Raw genomic sequence first — 25,419 nt, 5'->3', positions numbered from 1 at the left:
GGGGGGGGGGGGGCGGTAGCTCAGTCAATGGGGTTTGGGTTGTGTTGGGAGCGGGAGGGTCACTAGGTCAAGTCCCCAATGGACCAAAGTATGGTGGTGGACTGGAGAGGTGGTAGTTCCCCTTCTGGGCACTCTTGAGCAAGGCACCTAACCCCCAACTGCTTGGGGTGCCCTTCCATGGGCAGACCCCCGCCCCCCACTGTGACATCTCTCCATTCAGTGCATACTGAGCATGTGATTCAGGCATGTGTGTAATAACAACAGAGGGAAAACATTGTAATTTCCCCTTGTGGGTTTTATTAAGTATACATTATTATTATTACAAATGTTCACATGTATGCAGCGTCATCAGTACAACATGGGAGCCAATGAGAAACGAGTTTTGGGTTTCCTGGTAGTCTCGCGTTGCACCTCTATCTCCACAGCGCTGTGGAGTAAGGTCTGGATACTCCACACATGCATACCTGGGACAGGAGGAATAAAAACTGCTTTGGGTCGTTTGCTTCTCTTCAAATCAATCACAACTGTTGTTGGCGGCGCTAAGTCCCAGACGGCGGCTCTGCGGAGTAGTCTCGGGAAGGAACTTGTTTTGAACATTAGAGTCCCCCAAAAGAAAACGCCACACCCAATATTATATGAAGTTAACTGTTGACAGTGAAGTGACGTGAGCTGTGTAAAATAGCTGGGTGAGTGGTTAAGCGTCCTTTGCTCTAACCAGCGTATCGCCGTGTGTACTTTGTCCACAGTGATCCTCTCATATCCGTCCCAAAACATCCCAGTGACAATGTAAATGTAAATGTCGTAAACATCTACTTTGTATATCTTTACAATTATTTCCCGAAAGTAAGCAAGCAAGCAGGTTTTTCAGCATCTGTTGCACAAAATCATGCGAAATGTAGCTTGTAGAAAGCAGAAGGTGAGGAACACGCGCAGGATGTCAGGCAATTATCCTGGAAATGTTCTTTGGTTTATCCAGACTAGGTTACTGAGAGAGAGAGAGAGAGAGAGAGAGAGAGAGAGAGAGAGAGAGAGAGAGAGCGAGAGAGAAAGAGAGAGAGAAAGAGAGAGAGAGAGAGAGAGAGAGAGAAAGATTCCTTTTTCATTAGGGGAAGATATAAGCACGGCTAGCAGCTTAATATGTTTTCTCCAGCCACAATACAAGGCTAAATAAATAGAGAATTTTATATATTATCATTTTTGTTTTTCTGTTCTTTTATACATTTTATTCTATTTTATTTATTTATTTATTTTATTATTGTTTCAAAGTACCCTTTGCACAGAATTGGATTAGGATCTACAATTATATCATAAGTATCCTGTTTACTTGTATTAATATATCAGATGTATTTATCCCTTGTTGTTTATATGTATATTTGTTGTTATGCTTTGGCAACACAGATGGCTTTTTTGTCATGCTAATAAAGCAACATGAAATGGAAAAAAATTGAGACTTTTTTGAGACTGAGAAAGAGAGAGAGAGAGAGAGAGAGAGTTTGCCAGCGTCCATGTTTCTAAGGGATTGTCTGAATGTGAAACACAATGAGCTCCGTCACTTCACCAAACTGCATTTTCTTGCAAAATCTCATCAAAAGCCTATCAGGAACCTGATCGCCATGGTAAACAGTCGGCAGCTCTGCTTGTAATCACGCGCGTGCAAATGGCTGTCCCCTGTCAGAGCAGGAAGTTTTCAAAGGCTTATTACATTAGCGTGTGGACGTGTACATTTCCTGTGTTTTTAAGATTAAAGGATGATTCCAGTTAATTACAATAAACACTCACAACTACCCTGGGTTTTAATTTGTGTAGTTTGGGCCACCATTCCTGTTGGCATTCAAAATAAACCAAATTAAATGCTGAAGCACGGGAATGTTGCAACATTGCTAAAAAGATGTCAGAAGAGTAAAATTATTACCCAAACTGTACGATTTAACATGTTGTAACAAAGTTGTATTCACCTGCAGTTTTCCTGTGCATTGAGGTATTATTAGACACACATCTTATGCTCATTTTGTGTAAACAAAGTGGTTTGAATAAACCAGCATAACAATGTTGAAGTTGTTTGGTACAGAGTATTAAAGATGGCCAATACTATAAATAGATTACCCATATTTATTGGCCTTTATTGACAGAACAGCTGAAGACATGAAAGGGGGGAGAGGGGGGGCAATGACATGCAGCAAAGGGCCACAGGTCGGAGTTGAACCCCGGGCCGCTACGTTGAGGAGTAACCCTCTATATATGGCCCTGCTCTATCAACTGAGGTCTCCGGGCCCTATTACACACATTTTTGTACAGCAACTAAAACTACGGCTGCAACTAACTTATTTTGGACTACTATTTCTAGTCACTGTTCCATTATCTTTTACTGTGACTGTTATTGCCACTCTTCTTCACACCCCCAACCAGTCGTCAGACACCTACAAGGAGCCTGGGTCTGGCCCAGGTTCTTCCTAAAAAGGAGTTTTTCCTCGCCACTGTCGCTTGCTCTGGAGGGAACGACTAGAACTGTTGGATCCTTGTATAGTATAGAGTGGTCTAGACCTGCTCTATCTGTAAATTATAGAGCGGTCTAGACCTGCTCTATCTGTAAATTATAGAGCGGTCTAGACCTGCTCTATCTGTAAATTATGGAGTGTTCCTGACCTGCTCTATCTGTAAATTATGGAGCGGTCTAGACCTGCTCTATCTGTAAATTATAGAGCGGTCTAGACCTGCTCTATCTGTAAATTATGGAGCGGTCTTGACCTGCTCTATCTGTAAATTATAGAGAGGTCTAGACCTGCTCTATCTGTAAATTATAGACCGGTCTAGACCTGCTCTGTAAGGCTGTATGGCTGAATCCCGTGGGGGATTTTGAAGAGGGTTAGGGGGCAAGTAAACACCTCCTACTTCTGTTCAAGTATCGCTCCTCTCGCTTACAGTAGGACAAAGCGCTCATGAGGTAATGCAGCAAAAGTAATTGAAGAAAAGGACAGCGTCTCAAACCACAACCCTCTGTATTTTTCCTCTGGTTTTGAGAGGGGGGATGGGGGGAGTGGAGGAAGGTCTACAGTCGCTCTTTGGATCTCTCAGGTTGTTTAAACAAGAGAGATTGCACGAGATTGCAATCCAGTGTGACCGGCCTGCAGCACTCTGAAACACACTGTGTGTCTGTGTGTGTGTGTGTGTGTGTGTGTGTGTGTGTGTGTGTGTGTGTAGGTGGTCAGTGGTGTTGACAGCCAGCTACAAGCGCAACCGCGAGGGAGCAGGAACTACAGACAGATCTGTGGGCTGATACATCTACCAGCAGAGGCACACTTTGAGCCTACATCTCTGCACTCAACCATCCCACTCCAAAAGGTGGTTTCCATGGCGACCCTAGCAACAAAAAAAGGGGGCTTCGGCCTTGACAACAGCTTGGGCTTACTGTGGATGGAGGACATAATTCCTGTCTGTCACAACAACCCCCATCCTCCTTAGAAAACCTCGTCTGGTTCCTATTTTGGTGCATTTGCGTCCTATGACAGGTTGTTTTTGTCTTTTTGAGCAGTGCAGATGAGACACAAAATAACAACTGTATAACATTGGGTCAGACGTTTTTCCATTAATAGCATTTCATTGTTTTTAAAAAGAGCAAGGCATCGTCATCGCGATATCTGCGACACACAAATCGCAAAACACTGCGACGTACTGCAGAAGACAATCACTTAGATTTAGTTGAAAGAGAGTATGAGATGACAACTGCACTTATATATATATATTTTTTTAATTCAACAAACATTTGTTGTATTTTAGGAACGGAGTGCACTTTAAAATCTGTATCTCTAATATCTAACAACACTGTTTTCCATATTTTCCTCTTATCGTGTAGCTCCTTAGTGACAACAGCTGTGGTCCCCTCTATTATGTGCATTACTACACAAGGCGTCTTCATTTCACACCTTCACTTGTTCTGTTCAGACCTGTAGCTTGGAAATCAATGTCCAATTGTGAACCAAGAGGTAGATCTGATAGGTTGGTTCATAACACTTTCACCTCTGCACATCAATATACATGATGGGGCCTTATACTTTCACACCACCTGATCACACTTGTTGTGTAAGGTGTTAACAGTGTTGCTTTTACTGTTAATACACTGATTCTTCAGGCTGAACGTCATCTTCAGCAAAACAAAAGTCTAATTCAGATAATGTCGTAAAAATAGCTATGACGGGCTGTATGAACATTATTTGGCTGGTGGCATCTTCCACTTTGTAAAAGAAAAAGCAAAGCATGTTTTCTTTCATCCCTCGTCTTGACTAATGACCTACTCGACTCGACTCTACTCTCCACTGTTTGGTTTTCCATTATGAAAAAAAGTCCCTGGTACCTGCCGACAGGTTTTTTTAGTATCACCTCTTTCGAGGTTCCAAGCGAGCTGAGGCGATACCAAAAGGTGACGTGAAAACCTGCGGACTGCTGATTGGTCGGAGAGGGAAAGGGCAACGTGTGTGCACAAACAAAGAAGAAGTGTTCAAACTTACCGTAAAGGACACACATGTTTTAACACGAGAACTCACAGGAACTGTGACAAGTGGTGCATGCACACAGCTGACCTGGTTGATGTGTTTCAGTTTGTCAATGATCTGGCTGATGATCGGCTCGGGGGGCTTGTTGCTTCGGGTCTCGGAGCCGGGGTGCGGTCGCTTCAGGCTCGGCCCGGGAAACCTGACGGGACAGGAAAAAAAGAAAATGGACTCAGCTTTTCAGTTTTCCGGTTATTTAGAGGAGTTTTCATGAGTGTGAGCTATAATAAACTGACTGTTGCTCCATCACTCCAAACAAGGCGCCTATCCCCATCTAGTGTTGATGAGATGAATGACAGCTCTCTCTGTGTGTGTGCGTGTGTGTGTGTGTGATGTAGTTTATGGGCTGATCTGCAGAGCTGGAAAGTTCATTTGTAACTCAACCCTGTCCAAAAGACTGACTCTTCCCCTTGCTGAAGACATTACGCCCATAAAGTTAAACAGGGGATAACATTTTGTTTTAAGATATCTTGTTATATTGTCAATAAAAGCTGCATAAAAAGCTGCATACGTCTTAGAAAGAAAGTATTTACGTTCAAAGTGGTTCAGCCTGTTCACCAGCCCGTAAACAGAGTTGAATGTTTTCAACTTTTGAGTTTTGCCATCAGGTAAAAAGTCTCACAAGTCTGGCTGATAATTAATTGCATGCACATTAAAATCAATTAGTGGCTTTTAATCACATCTGATATTTATGAGAGGACATTAGCACAGCTGTACTTTTGTCCTGTTTTAGCAGTGAGGGTATATCTAGCAGAGGTGGAAAGTAACGAATTTACTCGAGTTACTGTATTGATATAGTTTTGATGTGTATTTTGTATTTTTCAAGTATTTCTTCAAATGGGTACTTTTAGATGTACTCTACTACTGTCACTCTTGGTACTTGGGGCGCCCCTTTGCGTCGTGTCATTCTACTTCCTGTGTCACTTTTTAACTTGATCCCTTTTTTACTATCATCGTTACATTTTTATTCTTTTTTTTATTATGCTTTTTAATATTAATTAATACATTTTTAATTAAAACAAATTTTTAGGTATGTGTGATATATACCTAAAAATATATATAAAAATAGATGTGTTTGTTGTGTTATCTATCCATCTATCCCCAATCTTTCTCCCACTTTTCTGTCTATCCACTGTCGCTAATAAAGGGAAAGAGGCCCAAAAAATAATGTTTAAAATAAAGGTGTTGGTACTTTTACTCGAGTACAATATTTTAGTACTTTTTCCAGCCTACAGGCAGGTGCTTACATGTCTCTGTGTGTGACTGAGGACTTTGTCGACACGTGCGCATGTTATCAAGAGGAGGAGTTGGTGAGTCCGAAACAATCCCGCAGGTGTTTCTTTGCTCTCGGCAGTGCCAGGAATTAACCCGTTCCCACCACACCATCCCAGCTCTGAGGAGGTGGCTAACCAATGAGATGAGACAAACGTGTTGAGATGAGCGTGAGTCAACATGTCTCCCCCCCACCAGGCGCCACAAAAGGATATGAGTGGGGCTGAGGTCACAGGTCACATCTCAGTGTAAATGCCACCTGTAATATATAGCTGCAAATGTTGGAAGGATGAAGGACACGTGGGCTAAAGTGGGAAAAAAATGATATTCAGAGAGAAGAAAAATGAAGAAAAAGGTCTGGGGGATAAAAAAACGTAAGTGAGTTCAGGAAGCATGAGGTCATACTCTGTTTTTACCTCTGTGACACTATCCTGAGCACCCCCGCACCACACACACACACACACACACACACACACACACACACCCGTCACCTGCCATATCCATTCATCAGTCTTTCCCTCTCCCCCTAAGCTCGACTTTTCATTAAACTCAAATTACCCCCGTTATTTATTCTTCTTATTAACCATGATCTCACTCCCTCTCCGCTGCTAATTATCACATTAATAATGGAGAGAGATGAAGGAAATATGGGTCGAGGAAAAGGGATTTAGAGAGGGAGATTTTGAGTGATGATAAGGAGCCCAGGCAGGTTAGTGCTTCACACGATAGACGCCACTCATCTCATTTTACCGAGACATAATGTAGTCTGTATCAGCATCAAATTAGTTTTTTGCCACCGATAGTCTCAGTTGTCAGTTCTCAGAGTGTTATCTGATCGTTGGTGTGTTATTGTTCGCAGCTAGCAGAGCTGCTCATGGTCAATTAACTCCAGTGATAACCTAATCCAATCTAACACCAATTACCACGCTATTAGGTCCAGTCTGAACGAGATGTCTCTCACATCAGCGCAAACGCCACAGGGAGGTGTTGAAGGAACATATATGATGGCGTCTGGCGCTATTAACACCTGCTAATCACACTTCCAGTGCCAAAGACACAGACGGGGTCAAAGGTCAGGGTGGGTGGGGTGTTAACAGTGTTGCTTTTACTGTTAATACACTGTACTTCTCCAGGCTTCAGCAAAACAAAGGTCTAATTTAGATAATATCGCAAAAAAAGCTATAAGGACATACAGTATATGAACATTATTTGGCATTATTATGGCATCTTCCACAATGTAAAAGAGAAAGCAAATCCCTCTCCAGGGGCATTCTTTTCTTTCAACCCTTGTTTTGACTAATGGCGTTTATACACCACATGGTACCTGCTCAACACGCCTCTATTCTCTTTTTGGTTTTCCATAATTAAAAAAAGTCCCTGGTACCAGCCTAAAGGTACTTGTTTCTTTTTTTGGTGACGTGAAAACCTGCAGACTACTGATTGGTTACAGAGAATCGTCACGAATCACTGCGTCACCATTGCTAGCACCAGACCGGGGGGTGTCCTGAACAAACCCGAAACTATTTGAAATAGTTTAGCCAGCGGTGGGTTTTTTGCCTCTTTTGAAACAAAATGTGTCATCTCAAAAACCACACACCTCCGACGTTCGGTGTGTGTGTTGGTTAAGGTCACAGCAGTTTCCTGCGGCGTCGCCGTGACGACCAGCCACGCTCACCTCACGCATGAGGCGGTAATCTGCAATGGCACACGATGGCCGAGTCCAGTCAAGCCGAGAAGCGCTGGTACTAGCGCCGTTAGAAACAAACTGCAACACCCCCAACAGGTGAAGATAATATAACATACATAAAATACATCTCTACATCAATGGAATTGCTAAAGCGTGCCACCAAATTCTATTTGTCCATGCTGTTGGCATGGCTCTCTCAGAAAACCCGCCTACTTGACTTTTTTCATTTTTGTTAATTTATGCTACTTTACATAGAGGGAATGTATTTTTTCCTCCAACTGTCTGACAGCTGACAGCATGCATGTATCCCCTTTCTCTCCAGTGAAGACTGCGTAGGCCTATCTCCAGATGTGTTGATGTTGAATGTTTGTGATAAACTGAAGGATGACGTGTTCCTTCATGTGTTGGGAAAATTCTTCTTATGAAGTCTTTAAAAAGCCTCTAGGATCAGCTGGAAAATGCATTGTCACAAAGCTAAAAACAGGGCTGTCTTTCTGACACTCTGAACGTTTTAGAGCAACGTGGTTCTCACAGGACAGCAACGCTACAAACATGTCATGATCTTATAGAATAGGATGCATTGCTGCATATTAAACTACCAAAGAGTATATAAAGAAGATACGATGAGCACGACCTTAACATCTACAGCAGTAAAGTGCAACATGCACATAAATGCAGCAGGAATAAATATCCTGAAACGTCAGATATAATAGGAAAACTCTAGACTATCAAGATTGACTGATTTACTGCACAATCAATACTTACATTTTTATGCTAATAATGAGATAATTTGACTTTGTTAAGTAAGTTATTGTTAGGATTTTACTAGTAGTGTAGTGTAGTATAGTATTTTTTACAGTGTGGTGAGGATCTGAACATTTGGATGGATTCCCATGAAATTAAAAAGACATTTATGTTCCACTCAAGATGAATTGGTATCACTTTTCCTCTAAAATATAATTTGTCTAATACTTTGGGTTTTGACCAAATATCTGCAAAACTACTGAGATTCCCATTAGCCTCAGCTGTGCTTTGTGTTCAGTCCTTATTAGCAGAAGTTAGACTGTTGACTAAGATAGCTCAAAGTCGAGCGGTTTCCTAGGGGACTGCAGCTGAAAATGAGCCTTTTGGATAACACTGGCACATTTACAGTGATGTTGATCAATGTGCATTGTTCCTGAAAAATGAATTAACACATTATCCTAAAGTTCCAAAACAGAGGCGGAACTGTTATATTTTGCATGTGTTAGAGTTCTCCTTTCTGACCTACAGCAGGAGTCTTTTAGGACCCTTTAACTAAAAGACAGATGGACCAGGGACCCCCTACTACATATATTGTATAAAAGGGAGTTGTATTTAAACTGGGCCTACAATAACACGTAGGTGGCCTAAAGCCTCCATAAAGACGTTTGTTTTTGTATAGAATGCTAAGCTATTCCAATAATAATTGTTGGCATGCTTTTATAAATCGTGTATAAATATTAAAGATACATACACATAGTTACATGCAGTGTATCCTTAGGATTATCTGTATATGTCGATGACTCCCTTACCTACGTATATGCCAGTATGCCTGTCCTTAGTGGGGATTTGTATTTGCTAATAGATGGATGGATAGATGGATAGAGAGACAGATAGATACTTTATTCATCCCAAAAGGAAATTTTAGGCATCCAGTAGCCAGACAACCATAACACAACAAACACATATACACACATGTATCACACATGCATAAGAATAAAAATAGAAATCCCTCCCAGAAAAGCAATTACCATGATAAGGTGAGATACTATGGTAGACTGGGTGTAATGGTGATGGTGCAAAAGTGAACAGCGCAGGGATTGAACAGTGCAGTACATCATGATTAAAATTAGTGTTAACTATGACTATTAAATATAAACATAATAATAATGAGAATAAGAACAATGTGTAACAGGGAATAAGTTAAAAGATGTAAGATTTAGATGTTATGACCACAGTCCAGATTGTGTAGGCTGATATGTAACAACAATATATAATATATTATTGGAGACAATATTTTGGAGGCCCCCCTGTAGTGACTCTAGGACCCCCTGGAGGTCCTGGACCCCCTGTTGAAAAGCTCTGAACTACAGTACAGAAAGTGAAAGTCATCTTGTTGTTTAACATTTTATGTAACTATGAACAGGAGTGATGGAAATGTATTTTAAGGATGATAACATTAATTAACTACTCTACGTTCAGCCAATGGAAAAATATGAATACCATCGCCATCGCCGTCCCCCCCCCCCCCCTTTAATTTTCAAACAGTCCCTGAATTAAATGTTCACAGCCGACATAGAACCTAATCTTGTATCACTTATCACACGCGTAAGTTAGATCCAAAAGAGGAATGGAAATTCAATGTTTGGAGTTGCCACGGCATCATATCGGTTATTACAGTTATGAGTGTAAGGCGCTTTGATGTGGTGGGAAGTGTTGCTCCTCTGATCTTGGCTCCAGGTGAGATGGTAAACACGCCTGATAAAAAGCTCCGCATTTAGCTCAAAAGAAAAAAGAAGAAGTATCAGAGACATTCAGTACCCGACCCCTCCAGCACTTGCGAACCCCCCCCCCCCACACACACACACACACACACAATCTAAATTTATCTGCATGAGACAATATGACAATGAATGCCATGTTTGGCTCTGGAGACTGTCCTATCTGGGAGGATAATGGAAGATGATCCAGAACAAATCTGGGAGGGAAACTGTATCCCGAGAGAATTTTGCAGGCATATGCCCTCGCTGATGACACGCAGAGAATTGCTTGCCTGGAGACATTGTAATCTCTCCATCATTTCCTCTCCTTTCCTGCCTCGCGGCACCATCCTATCACGCCGTTTGGTCCAGCTTGTAATCGTCCCCTGAGGACAGCCGTGCCCCCATGCCAACCTGATGTCTCCCCTCAGATTGAGACTCTTTTCAGACTCTCTATCAGCAGTTTGAGAAAGCTCCGAATTCATTCTCAGTCCTCCTTGGGAACAAGAGGTAAAACACTGAATTGTATGCCTGTCGATTGATTAAATTCCACACATAATTTACACAGCAAAAAAAGGATGATATCTATAACTATCTAAGCCAAATTGAAATCGGGGCCGGCTGACGGCGCAGGTGGAGAAAGTGGGAAGGTATGATGTGTGGAGCCAAAGGACAGGGGTGATGTGAAATATGGCGCAAACTAAATGAGGTTCTGCAGGGTGCATAGGAGATGTTGGATGAAGGAGGAGAGAGCGATCGAAACAGCAATTAACTAAGCGAGAAGAAGGAGACAGCACGCCTGACATTAATAACATCCCATAGAGCCAAAGTCAAGATTTACACTCACACTCAGTGGGAGAGTCGGGGCCCTCGTGTGCAGCTCATCAGCTCTGAGGAAACTTACCCTTCAGCTCACCTACACTCTCCTACTGTAGATGATGTGCTGCTAGTGTTGGACATTTAGAAATCAGAGCAGGGTTTATTATAGCATATGTATGTAATGCATAATGTATTTAGAAGAGGGCTCTTCAACAGGGGGTCCGGGACCCTTAGGGGGTCCTCAGAGTCGATGCAAAATGAAAAGTCTTAACATGAATCCAACATATTATCAGCAAATATAAATCCCCACTGCTTATTGGTCTAAAGTCACTAAGGTACAGATACAGTTGATTCTAAATATTCACTGTTCCACATGTGTGATTTTAAAAATCATACCAACAGTTATTAAGCTTTTTGAGTAGTTTCGTATTCTATGCACTATAAAGGCCGACTTTATCATGACACTTTATTTGATGCAATATACTGAATGTAGTAGGGGGTCCTGGCTCCAGCGGTGTCGAGTAACAAAGTCAAAATACTTAATTAGAACATTTGGGTATCTATACTTTAGTGGAGTAATTAATTTACAGCAGACTTTGTACTTCTACTCCTAACATTTTAAAAATAGCCTCATTACTCCTATTTCAGTTCGGCTTGTTTTCATTCCGGCTTGTGTTTGTTAAAAAAAAATTAAAACCCTATCCAGATAAATGGGATCTGGATAGAGTGACTCCGTTGCCCTCCCAGAATCCTGCAGCTGAGCTTGGATGTACATTTACATTCCCATAGAGGCTACTGATAACATGCCTCTGAAGTTTGCACCATTACAATACTTATATGCAACCGGTCATCATATCTTCCGCTCCATGAAACACACGTTGATGCTTAGTAGTACACATATATGGTGGTTTAATGTATTTGCATTTTAATAAAAACATTTTCAACGGGCATAAATGCAGATTAAACAGCTGCATCCCAAAAAAAATTGTTTTTTTTTTTTTCTTTATTAGTGACAATGGATAGACAGGAAATGTGGGAGAGATGGGGGATGACACGCAGCAAAGGGCTGCTGGTCGGATTCGAACCAGACCCGCTGCAGGACTCAGCCAACGTGGGGCGCACGCTCTTACTGGGTGAGCTAGAGGCCGCCCCACATCCCAAATCTTTCAACATTAACATTTTATAATGACATCATAGTCCTTAAGGCCTTTAGAAAAATGGTTTTGGGGGGAGGTGGGGTAGTGCACTATAGGCCCCCCGTGGCACGGCCTAACCTTTTGTCCTTAATGGCATTTTTGCCCCTTTTACACTTTCAGTAGTTTTGAAACCAGTCATTTTACACTTTTAACCCCTAGAATCTATACTTCTCCATGAGTAATGAATGTGAATTATTTTGACCCCTCTGCCCTGTTCTGTCTCTCTTTCAGTTAAGGGGTCCTTGTTTTATATGATGTGGAAGACCCCTGGTCTAGAAAGACAACATGCCTGAGCAGGAGCATCCCGCAGCCTGTAGCCTGTGCGAGGGAGTGGGATCGTCTGGTTTAGCAGTGTGTGTTATAGCGATCAATAGAGGCAAATGAGACACTGATTTACCTGTCTGTCATCTCCTGCCCATTCCAGCAGAGGGAGTGGTTTGCTGGAGCGGGCTCACGGCTGCACAGCGCCTCCCCAAGACCACTGTAGAAGGAGCTGAAGCCCTTCAAGTCGGATATGAACTCCCTGGAGTAGGCAAAGAAAGGAAATGTTCAACATAGAGAGACAAAGGATAAAATTTCAGTTAGTCTGGATATGACTCTCACACGTCAGATAGGAGAGGAAAGCAAAAAGATGAATTGTCCTACAAGCGAGAGAAGGAGAGTCACAAGGGAAGAAACACAAAGAAGAAGAGGCAGAGACAGAAAAAGAGAGGAATTCAGCTTGATAGCAGTGAAAGCAAGTCGATGAGATGCCCCTCGAGAAAGCGAGTGTAAAAGAGGCTATAATAAGCAGTTTTTTCTAGTCCTAATTGACATCAATATTGTCTTTGTACTGCCGAGTTCAGCAGCCACACCGGGTCTTATCACAATGCTCATTTAAGCCTGTTGTTGCATCAGGAGTGTGGAAAAAAACTCAAGAGGTGAAAGCCTGAGATAGGAGGAAACCTGTCAACTGTCAGGGATGATATCAAGACTGTCCTCCCCCCAAAAAGCGCCCGCATAAGTCGTTTATTCAAGCAGCAATTACAACTTTACATTGATGAAAGCGGCGCCCTCAAGTCGGCCACCGCTAGGGGCGCTAATTTATGAAACCGCTCCTGCGGGTTATATAAGACTAAGGCTGAATCCCATTTCTCCATCTTACCCCTGCCCCTGCCCCTACCCCTTACCCCTAGCCCTTGACACCAAGTGGTAAGGGCTAGGGGGGAAAACATCCTCCTATGAAATGGGACACCACTTGGTTACATCACCATACAGTATTGACCACAAATGTCAATGCATGTCGATATGTTGCGTGGGTTTTGACAACAGTGTCACATGCATTTATGTATTTTAATTATTTTATGTTCACTTTGGTGGTGGTGGTGCAGATGTTCTTAACCATGTAGTACTTAGGTCTGTTTGCGATACACATTTTTATACACACTGTATGGTGTGTTGGACATCTGTTTCAGGTATCACCGCTTTGATGTTCATGAATGGTCTTTATTGCCCAATAAATTAAACATAACAGGCAAAAACATGACATAAAATATACTATAGTCCAGAACCATTACCAACTACTAGGCATAAAATAACTATATTATCATATAGTTTAGAGGACTTGTCAACAACATCTGTCTGTCAGACATATATCGCTCCTGTATTAGGACTTGTGATTTCCTCACCTGCGGAGGCCAGCCAGAGTCTCATCAGAGTCCGAGGATGAGGGCTGCGTGTTGCGGGCTGCGGGGGCAGGGGGAGGCTGGGCAGGGGGGGATCCTACCGAGCGAGCGGCCCGCTGAGGAGTGTTTCCACACATCCCGCTCACCTGCAGAGGGGAGAGGAGACGGGAGAAAATGAGAAACCAGGATTGAGTGAGTGAATTCAGGGCCCCCCCCCCCCCACACCCAAACCTCTTTACCACTTATGTTTCATTGCTCCCAGTTCCGGGCCCTGAGCCTGTTTATTCAAACTCTTAATAGCAATGACACTGCAGACAGTAAGAACCTGTCGACAGCCAAACTGCCGGCCTTAACGGCTGGGCCTCTCTGCAAATTGTCATCTGTTTTTTTTGGGAGGGATGAAAGCTGGGGATTTGCATAACAAACAAGTCATTGTATCCTCTGCCAGCCGTGTTCGCCTTGTTCACATTTATAATCATAACACTCCAAAAACGCAAGTGTAAAAATAGGGCCTCGCGTTTGGTTTTTCTTTCCCCTTTAAATTCCATTGTGTTCTCACATGGGCCAACGTAACAATAATAAATAAGAAGTCCCTCTCTGTCTCTCAGAGATAATGGACCTGGCGCATTCTTTTCAGGTGCAATAAAAATGCAAATGGCTGTTAATGTTTAGCTTGTGGTTTAATGATTTGCCCGTGGTTAATTTCCCCCGGGGATACTGTCCGAGACTTAATTCTGCCATTTAATGTTAACAGCTAATTGTGCCCAGCTCTCCTTTAGGTGAAAAGGCTGGCACCACTGATGCTGAATACTGATGTGACCCGATAGAGCAGCACTAGACATCTTTATCTGGTGGCACCCGAGGCCACAAGGACGCACACGCACACACACACACACACGCACACACACACACACACACACACACACACACACACACACACACGTACACACACACACATTTCCCAGCATAAACAAAAATGTATCATTTTGTACAATTATTCATTTGAACATAATGCACCTAAGTCCATTTACATAATAAACACACACACAGATTTCCCAGCATGAACAAAAAATGTATAACTTTGTGCAATTATTCATTTGAACATAATGCACCTAAGTCAATTTACATAATAGACACACACACACACACACACACACACACTTCAGCCCATTGTGTCTGCCACCTCATTCTCTTCCCTTCTGTGTACCTGTGTTCTCACGTTCTACTGCGCCTGCACACAGAAATGCTGATCAGCTGTTACACAGAAAGATCAGCTGTAACACAGAAAGATCAGCTGTAACACAGAAAGATCAGCTGTAACACAGAAAGATCAGCTGTAACACAGAATGATCAGCTGTAACACAGAATGATCACACGCACTCACACACACAGTCCGGATAGTCACAGATGTTTGAGTTCTCCTGCACCAGGCAATCACTAATACCCAGCATCCCTGACTAGCCCTCTTCACTAATCTCTCTCTCTCTCATATACACACACACATACACACACTTTAGCCCATTGTCTCTGCCACCTCCCTCTTGTCCTCTCGTGTAATTCTCTCGTTCTCCTGCCCCTGCAGCGAGTGCCGGTGCTCCCACAGGCCATGATTAATGTGATCGGAGCTGCGTTCCTCTCTTTGTTTGCGTGTTCCCAGGACGCCGTAGGGGAGTTGTGGCACAAGGGAGAGACTGATTCAGCATGCAGGCCCTTCCGCCGCCTTCCCCCCAACCCGCGTCGATTGTTTCCGGATCCTTCAAGGAAGGGGGCTCATTAGTGGGTGTATTAATATCACCCAGGGCTGGCCTAACACAACCAACAGGAGAGTCTGCAGATAAAGCCTGCCTCAGCGTGAGAGCTCGGATAGATCTGCACACTTTTATCTGCACTGAGCAGCCCGCCTCACCGAGAGAGAGAGAGAGAGAGAGAGAGGTGCTGAGTGCAAGTAATACAACACACACACACACACACACACACACACACACATCTCAGGTTCCATGTGGTGCTGTGCTTATGCAAACATGGGGTACACCCTCCAATGTATACTCAGACTTAGCTATACATTAATCTTGATCCAAAGGAGGTATTAACAAGCAAACAGTGTGAGGATCAAAATGATGCTATCAGTGTTATAAAGGTGGCAGGGCGCCATGCACACACACAGCTGTAACAACATGTTGGAGAATATTTGGTGGGTAATGTTTGTGTTCCAGGGGAGTTCAGGCTCATGGAAAGTCAGCACTTAGTCCTCATCCTCCACCTCCTCCTCTCAGCATTGTTGTCATCAGCATGAGAACTGACTTCTGGTGAAACACACACACTGTAAGCATCCTATTTCAGCTGAAGCCCTTTCCCATTCTCCCGGTGAAGTGGAAATGAGGGTAAAGTCTCACTGTATGTCAAAAGTAAAGTAATACCAGACAACTACCATGGTCATCACTCTAAATGGCTGCCTTACTGTCTGGGTTGGGAATTAGGAATATGTTGTAACAATCTCTCAGTTCGATGTGGTGTAAAGGGTTTTGATCAGCTGGAGCAGCTGTTCCCGACCTTTATATTGTCCCACGGCTCAGCTAAAAAAACAACTTAACAGACACCAGTACGTGTTCAGATCTTAAAGCGAATGTGATTTAACACCAATTCTGTGGATATTGTTACAAATGAATTGTAAGCAAGCTTGCTAACACTGCTAACACTGCTACCACAAGTGAGCTGGATGCTAATCCATCACTTTTCGCTAACTAATTTTAACACTAAAAAGTTTGGGAACGCTTTAATTGAAGAGGCGTGCGTAAGACACGCTTATTATTATTACATGACACCTGTCATGAACATGAAGGAGTTATTTTGAGTATCATTCAGTAAATTATGACACTTTTAATGCAAAGTTAACATTGTCCAAGATGTCTCTGTTATGACAACTTGACATTAAAGGTCCCGTGACATGCGATCTTTGTATGTTTTCATTTAGACCTTAGTGGTCCCCTAATACTGTATCTGAAGTCTCTTTTATATAGACCTTAGTGGTCCCTAATACTGTATCTGAAGTCTCTTTTATATAGACCTTAGTGGTCCACTAATACTGTATCCGAAGTCTCTTTTATATAGACCTTAGTGGTCCCCTAATACTGTATCTGAATTCTCTTTTATATAGACCTTAGTGGTCCCCTAATACTATATCTGAAGTCTCTTTTATATAGACCTTAGCTGTCCCCTAATACTGTATCTGAAGTCTCTTTTATATAGACCTTAGTTGTCCCCTAATACTGTATCTGAAGTCTCTTTTGGGGGTCTGGCTAGTCCACACGGCATTTCTTGATGGGAGATCAACATGTTCTAGTTTATTGGCATTTCTTTAAACCAATCAAAATTGGTATGGAGCTGCAGTGCCTATGCAAAATAGTCTTAAGAAGGAACTTGTTTTGGTGGAACATGTTCAAAGGTTTTAGTCGTGCAACCAGGTAACCATAGTCCTCAGATTGGACAGATAGTCTAGCTAGCTGTCTGGATTTACCCTGCAGAGATCTGAGGACCAGGTAACCATAGTCCTCAGATTGGACAGATAGTCTAGCTAGCTGTCTGGGTTTACCCTGCAGAGACCTGAGGACCAGGTAACCATAGTCCTCAGATTGGACAGATAGTCTAGCTAGCTGTCTGGATTTACCCTGCAGAGATCTGAGGACCAGGTAACCATAGTCCTCAGATTGGACAAATAGTCTAGCTAGTTGTCTGGATTTACCCTGCAGAGATCTGAGGACCAAGTAAACATAGTCCTACAAAATCCACCAGAGGTTAGAATGCCAACACAGAGACAGAGGACGTAACGGAAATCCCGCGGAATTTCCGACGGCAGTGGGCCAATCCCGAAGTGGAACATCAGACTTGGTAAGGCATGACTTAACAACTTTTTTTTTTTAATTGTGTGTGATAATGTAAGCTTCAACCATGTCCTGGCTTTAGTTTAGGGTGAGTTATGACTTTGCAGGTGAGCTTTGGTGTTGTGCTGTACCAAATAAGCTGTTTTGACAAATGCACCTTGAGCTTTGAGAATGAGAATGAAACACTGTGTCAGATATGAGTAATAGAGGAAAACGTTCAAAACACCAAACATATCCAGTACTCCCACAGAGTTTCAGGTAAAGCTGATTTTCTTTCAGTCTAATCTTTAAAATAGCAGTTTGGCTCAGCACGCCTATTTAATGGATCTACCGCTTCAGGAATCTCAACCTCACGTTAATGAGATCAACAAAATCCCCTAATGTTTTGAAAATAATACAAATTTGTTCTTATTCTTTGGCACAAAGTCAAAGTTTTCCTACATGATAAAACCTATAACTGCCAATACATATAGGTGACTAAATAGTGAGCTTGATTCAGAGTGCATTTCAGAGCCTAATTTAAAACAACTAATGTCCAGTGCATTAAGGTTAGAGATCTGCTTGTAAGGAAAATGGATTTCAAACTCAGAGTCCTGCAGTTCCTGAAGCGGTGAAAAACTATTTAAGCTTGATGTTTTTTCAATTTTATAAACACTGTTCTGAAGCAGAAGAAGTAGTCGGATCTCTGGGTCTTAAGTAGGTACAGGATGTTTTCTTTAAAGTAGGATGGAAAACAGGTGTAATTATCCCCCAAAAGGTGCAATGGAGGACACACTGTATGCCTCGCATTGGGAGAACAATGAGCATTTGATAATTGTCTCTTTAGTTCAAAGGATGCTTTGCAAAATGTGTAATTAATAACCAATTCTTCAATCACTTCTGTTTTTGTAAGGACTATTCAAAAGAGAAAGAACGTGTCCAGTGAGTGAGCTTTATAGGTGCTGGGAGGTTGTTACCTTTGGACCAGTGGTGTGGACTACGTGACACGCAGGTATACGACGTATACCCACTAGGAAAACTCCGGGATTTCTGTACACCCACTTAAACATGAACAATGTTATGTACCAACATAGTTTTGTAATATAAATACATGCAGAGTAATGTGACAGCAAACGCCGCAGAACATGCCGAGAGACTCCCCCATCTCACCGAGCGCACTGCGTAGTGTGGCGAAAATACAGAAAAATAAATATATGTGTATATGTACGTGGTACAGCATACCCACGACAATAAGTCAGACTACACCACTCGCTATCAGTTCCCCCCCTCCTCCTGTTTTCAGTCTTTAAGCCAAGCTAAGCTAGAAAACTGCTGAATCTAAATTGAATTTTTCTATACTTTTAGAAGTTAATTTAAAATGCAGCTCAACAAATACTATTTTTCATCATTAAGTCCAATTCCTAATTTACATAAAGTATTAAAATATATCTTATTGACACGGTCTAATAATCTGCACATTGGGCCTTTACGGCCTTCTATAATTCAGATTAAACATAATAACATGGATGATAAGCAACATGTATAAACATGTTTCATTGCATTCAATGATTTTACAGTTTAAATGGACAACTTCTGTATCTACAGTAGACATGTTTACAACGGATTACTAAGTAATAGAAATGCAGCAGACAGTCGGGTTGGGATTTAATCAGCTTGAGCTATTTGTGCATGACAAAAAAGAGAAGTAAAGAAAAGTGTGTTATTGTCAAAAAATGTTACAAGCACACAAAGAGATGTGTCATTTTAGACCTATAACAGTGTCGAGTGTGTAAAAACACACAACCCATGAACTCTGCAGTGTATCTACTCTTGGTCAGATCCATCATATTTCTGTCTCAACCTACTTCCCTTCTTCGTTTTCATCCGAGGGGTCGCAGGGTGATGGATGTCTCCTCCACACTCTCCTGTTCTCCTTCCCCTTGGGCTCGCTCCTCACATTCTCCCCTCTATTCTTCCCTTTCCTTTTTCTCTCTCCTTCTCTTTGTCGCTGGATCTCTCCTCTCTTTCTCCTCAGTAACCGGTAAAAATAGAGCTTCATAAATCATGCATCTTCTCTTGAAGCAGCCCATAAGAATCAGAGGAAAAGAAATATATGGGGGGATGAAAGAGAGAGAGAGAGATGTTGAGGATGAGATGCAGAGACGGAGGTGGATGACTTCAAACTCCAGGAGAGGGGTGGGAAGTTGACAGGGGAATAGATTGAAGCTGCGGGGCTCTTGGCTGCCCTCTCCGTCTCTCTGAACATTAGTTGATTCACGCTGGAGCTGCACCGGATGGAGGGAATGAATGTTAACATTCCTGGGAGCGAGCTGGCAGGCGATGAGTGGTCATCTCCTCAGCAGAGGTACATGCGTCAGGCCGACATAGAGGAGAGAAGAGGTCTCTCTCTCACACCTCGAGGGCTCTTTTACTGAGATAGAAGTGATCTGTTTGTCCCCCTCTGTATCAGTAACAGGGGTCTGCACTCTCATTGGAGTGTGTGTGTGTGTGTGTGTGTGTGTGTGTGTGAGATACCGACCACAGCGGCCGTTTTCACAATCACATGAAACCACTAAACAAGACATACATCCGTTATGTCGCTGTGCAAAATATTGCATAACTGGAAGATTCCCAAGGTTTCCACATAACAACCACACGCACACAATTCAAAGACAAGTTAGGATTTTCAAAACCAGACATAACTTTTACAGCCACAAATCATACATAATTGGCTTACAATTTCCTAAATCATATCATTTTTAGACATAGTCTCAATTTAAAATGAATTTAGAGTATGTGTAGTGCAACATTGTTGTTGAGATTGTTGGTATTTATTATGAAAGTAAAATACATTTATTTATACAGGAAGGAAGTTGTTTTGTGTAGAAAACACAGATTGGACAGATAGTCTCGCTAGCTGTCTGGATTTACCCTGCAGAGACCTGAGGACCAGGTAACCATAGTCCTCAGATTGGACGGATAGTCTAGCTAGCTGTCTGGATTTACCCTGCAGAGATCTGAGGACCAGGTAACCAAAGTCCTCAGATTGGACAGATAGTCCAGCTAGCTGTCTGGATTTACCCTGCAGAGATCTGAGGACCAGGTAACCATAGTCCTCAGATCGGACAGATAGTCTAGCTAGCTGTCTGGATTCACCCTGCAGAGATCTGAGGACCAGGTAACCATAGTCCTCAGATTGGTCTAGCCTCTTTAAAACCACTTGAAAATATATGATTTTCTCGCCTAAATTTTTACCCTTAAAAAAGTGCTGCAGTTTCCACATGCTTTGGCCCTCTGGGATGACCCTGAGGTCATTGGGAAGTTAACACTCTCAACTTGTTGTTTCTAGTGGAAGTTTGACACTAGGCCTTACTGACACAGAGCTACAGAGGTTAGAACACAGAATTTCTATTTCCGTCCAAGTAAATCATCTGAAAAATTAATAAAAAGCACTATTGTACGCATATTACATGGGCTACATACTAAAATAGTACCCTAGCCACATGTCTCAACTTAGAACAGAAACAATCCAGAAAAAAATGACTTATAAAATGGATTTTATATGAATGTATTTCTACAGATATGTCTGTGCGTTTGTCTTATTTCTTATTTCTAAAAAAGCCAAAAAAGTGCTAAATACAAAACTTCTGAAATACAAAAACACATCCACATCACTCACAGATATATCTGAAAGAAGTACATACATAGATTTATAGAAATAAGTAATCATAATTTCATGAAATGGTGAAATGCCATCAGAAGGCCATATTTTTGCCTTCAGACAGCTGAAAGGGATCATAGGAATAGTTTTTTCTGGCCATGTCTGGTACCATTCAACTCGTCTTCTTATTGGCTACACAGGGATGCCAGCTTTATGACCTCCTCTTATAAGTGGTCGGATCTACTGTCCATATTTCCCACGTGGGCCCAATGGGGACTGTGCAATATCATTGGCTTAGCTTGAGGGTATCTCTTGATAGGCTGATGCTATTGGCTGATGCTATTGCAATCTGGAGAAGCCACAGATTGTAATGGTGCGTCGACCTTCTTTTTAGCCCGCACAGGGAAAAAGTTACAAGCTATAAAAACAGAGAAATGATGCAATGAAATCTAGATTTCTGAACGGTCGAAACTTGGCCAGAAACTACAAGATTGTGAGGGGACCAGATAATTATGGATTACAAGGCTTGGATATTCTAATTCCTTGGAGTGTTTGCGATTTAGGAAATCAACGTTTATGAATATCTTTCACCGCTGTGGATAAAGACACGAGGACAAAGGTAGGGATGCACGCTCGATTTAGACAGAAACGGTGCAGTGTTTCTTAACTTCATAACGTGATTATAACCGCTGTAAGTCACCTTATGCTTTGTGCGGGGGCTTGATGGAATCACAAGACTTTAAGCTTTCTAATGATGTGCTGCATGACCTGTTCGTGATCGTGGTGACGATTTAATGCTTGCAATTCATAAAAAACAATTCATGAAAACACGTTGTGGAAAAACAGGTACCGTTTGGGGAACCGTGCTCTCAGAGAGGCTTGCTAGCTGTCTGGATTTACCCTGCAGAGATCTGAGGACCAGGTAACCATAGTCCTCAGATTGGACAGATAGTCTAGCTAGCTGTCTGGATTTAACCTGCAGAGATCTGAGGACCAGGTACAGTGAAATCCGGCGGAATTTCCGACGGCAACGGAGCAATTCCATAAGTGGAAGACTAGTTTCAGGCCATCTTTCTTGTTACTAGGGCTGGGAATCACTAGACGCCTCCTGATACAACCTCATCACAATACATATGCCATGATACGACATCACTGCGATTTTAAACATATTGCAATATTCTTCAAATTTTTCCCCAAATTGTCCCCAAAAGGAAACTTTGTCAACAACTGTTTCATCTAAAAAGAAACATTTCTCTCTTTGTTCATATCCCTTCAATGTTATTGCTGCAAAATGGGACAAAGTGACCAACACATATATAATTAAAGATCCATACTTGGCGCCTGTGTATTGATACAGTATTGACACTGAAAATATCACAATACTATGCTGTATTGATTTTTTTCCCCCACCCCTAATTGTTACATATGTAATGTCGGGCATGCTGTATTGTTAGCTTAGTGACTGGATCCCACACCTTTCCATTCTTCCCGACTCAAGTCTGGATCAACTTTTGTCGTCCTAAAAGCTCAGTTTTTTGGGAGTTTATAAAATGTAGTTATGGGTTCTTTACATTGTTGTCAGTGAATATCCGCACACATCAGCTTTGAGGCTTTTCCCTGTTTGCTGGCAGACGGAGGAGGCACATTCACGCAATACAAACCAATGGAGAGCGGCGAGTTGTTTTCCCCACCAGTGAGGGCGGGATTTAAATGCGCACTGTCTCTGTAGTTCATTATAGTTTTACAGTTAGAAGATGTATTTTATTAAACACAGCAGTAGTCCTTTAATGCCTACATTCATTCACACAAATTCCAATGTTATTTGAGGTGCATTAATGAGGTGTCTAATTTTGGGTGATCTCCCTCGACTTGTCAGCGAGACTAAATTAGCCTTTATGGAACCGATGCCTCTGTCCCTTCAATGACACCACTGAGCAAGGACTGTCTCTGCAAGATTACATTCAAACACACACACACACACACACACACACACACACACACACAGACGGAAACACGACCCTGTCACTGGGCTGAACAATGGCCAACTGCAGCAGCTTTAATCCCACATACTAGAGCCAGAGTCCGAACTATCTGTGGTGAAATGCAGTCTTAAATTAACCTACACAGGACTTGTATAATTTTGGATAAGGATCCCACACACACACACACACACACACAGCAATTTCCCCTAAGTAAGCGATTCATGGATGCTGCCACGCCCTCGCGCTGTAGAGCAAGTGAGGTCAACCTGCGAGTTAATAAATGATGGGTTCTGAGTGGAAACCTGGTCACCGCGGGGATTCAGGGTGTAAGAGTGAAAAGTTCAGCAGATCCACAGAAGCAAAGCACATCCAGCTCTGTAACTCTGGCAGAAAAAAAAGCTGTTCATATTTCATGAGCACTCTCCCTGACTTCACATGTGGGCTGAGAACAAACTTGACGGTTTTATTGGAGTTGAAACCACACATAACGGGTCACCGCTGCAGAGGAGTGAGAGACGGGTTTTAGCGAGACATGCTGAGAACACTGAGTCTGTCTGACTTGGTCTATTATTTCTCTGTGTCTAGTTGTTTGAGATATCTTTTTACAAGGTAAAAATGTAGCCTGGATAACTCATCCTCCCTCACTCCATAGAAGTCTTCTGACCTGAAACGAATGTGGCATTTCTTTCATGTTCTTCATTCTAAGTGCGACCCGTTGAGAAACACCCTTTGCAAAATTTGACCAATTAGGTCCAATCCAATTAAAAAGCCAAAAAGTCATATCAGCCAATTATTTTCATGCCATTCATGTGTGCGTGGATTTAGCAGGATGTCAGTCGGTCTGTAATGCAAATGCTTAAGAGCCCCAAATCCCACAAAAAAACGGTTAGAATATTCACAGAATATGGTGCTAGTGGGACTTCACCTCAATTCCAGAGGAATATTTTAAAATTGTGAAGACAGAAGATAAGATGATTATTTTAACACTATCTCAGAGTGTTGTGAACTGTATGCAGTGCAGTGTTTTGGAGTGTTGCGCCGTCAGTCTCATCTCTAGGTGCACACCCACACCAATGCAGCATCCTGTCAATGCAGTGCTGTGTGTATGTGTGTACTGGATGTGTGTACTGGACTCACCAGGGCAGTGAGGCGGGTGCGTTCGTTCACAGCGTGCTTGAGAGCCAGTTTGATCATTGAAGGCAGTCTAAGAACAACGGCCTCCATGTCCTGCTCGCCCCTCATGGCGCTGGCCAGCTTCCCCAGTCCGTCCACATAGGTCCGCCAGTGTGGCTGCACCTCGGCCGCTCCCCCCAGGCAGCCCTGCATCACCACCTGACAGAAGCCTCTGCAGGCTGGGGGCCCCAGCATGCCCTGGCAGTGCGGGCAGTACCAGAGCTTCAGCAGGGCCCGGCTACAGTCCCGGCTGGGCCGCAGGTGGTCGGTGGTGTTGACGACCTCGATGCCCAGGTTCAGCGCCTGCAGAAAGACTCGCGTGGCCAGGAGGGAGCGAGACAGACGGGTCATCATCAGTTTGGGATAAGGGCCAAAAGCTTCGGACTCCTTCCAGGCTCCTTTTACACACTCCTCAGACAAAGAGGAGCCGCTGCCGCCCAGCAGGCGGCGGTACGCCAGCGGGAAGAGGCGGCTGTAGAGGACCGCCACCATGTGGTCCACTGTGGAGTCCGAGCCCAGGATGTAGAGCGACATGTCCAGGAAGAGCTGCCCCACAGAGCTCTGGGCTCCACCTCCCAGACTCGGGAACTCGGACTTCAGCATGGCCAGGGTGAAGTTACGGCCATGACGCAGCACCAGGTCAAAGGCTTCTGGAAGAAAGCAAGACAACAACACGAAAAAGAGTCAGACAGGGGGAAAGACAGGCCCCCTTTTCAGAAATCTGCTGCATGCAGCAGGTAATGATCTGCCTCAGTAATCCCAACAACTACGCTAAGCTGTCAAAAAATAGGCAGCAATTTAGCTCAAAAACAAACACCCATACATCCATCCCAATCCTTAACGATCACAGTCAGAAGGAACTTCCCACGCACAGCTTCTCTTTCCCTTTTTACATTTTTTCTCAGTCTGTTGTTTTCTCTAATGGGACACACACACACACATAGACGATGGCTTGAAATATAAAGAGAGCAATGCTTCTGCTACAGACAAAAAGCAAGATCTTTGGTTAGACCTTTGAATACAGCTAAAGGGCGGTGAGAACAGAGCTACAGAATCTTAAAAA

General features: G+C 42.9%; 1 protein-coding gene and 1 long non-coding RNA gene across 2 annotated transcripts in view; one reads left to right on the top strand and one right to left on the bottom strand.

Annotated features, from left to right (window-relative positions):
- LOC117952006 overlaps window positions 1–8,183 on the top strand; it is a 24,598-nt gene extending 16,415 nt beyond the window's left edge. The window contains exon 3 of the long non-coding RNA XR_004658297.1: window positions 8,019–8,183. This is a non-coding gene — a long non-coding RNA (uncharacterized LOC117952006). The remainder of the gene's footprint in view (window positions 1–8,018) is intronic.
- The window catches only part of gpc3 (glypican 3), a 122,308-nt gene that overhangs the window by 27,801 nt on the left and 69,088 nt on the right, over window positions 1–25,419 (bottom strand). The window contains exons 3-6 of the mRNA XM_034884044.1: window positions 24,321–25,006; window positions 13,687–13,829; window positions 12,417–12,542; window positions 4,575–4,686 (exon numbers count right to left, since the gene is read on the bottom strand). Coding sequence (XP_034739935.1) covers window positions 4,575–4,686; window positions 12,417–12,542; window positions 13,687–13,829; window positions 24,321–25,006 — 1,067 coding nt within the window. The remainder of the gene's footprint in view (window positions 1–4,574; window positions 4,687–12,416; window positions 12,543–13,686; window positions 13,830–24,320; window positions 25,007–25,419) is intronic.

This window comes from Etheostoma cragini, chromosome 10 (genome assembly GCF_013103735.1).
Source record: "Etheostoma cragini isolate CJK2018 chromosome 10, CSU_Ecrag_1.0, whole genome shotgun sequence".
Classification (NCBI taxonomy): domain Eukaryota; kingdom Metazoa; phylum Chordata; class Actinopteri; order Perciformes; family Percidae; genus Etheostoma; species Etheostoma cragini.
Note: the sequence above shows the minus strand (reverse complement) of the source record. Positions and strands in the feature narration are given on the sequence as shown.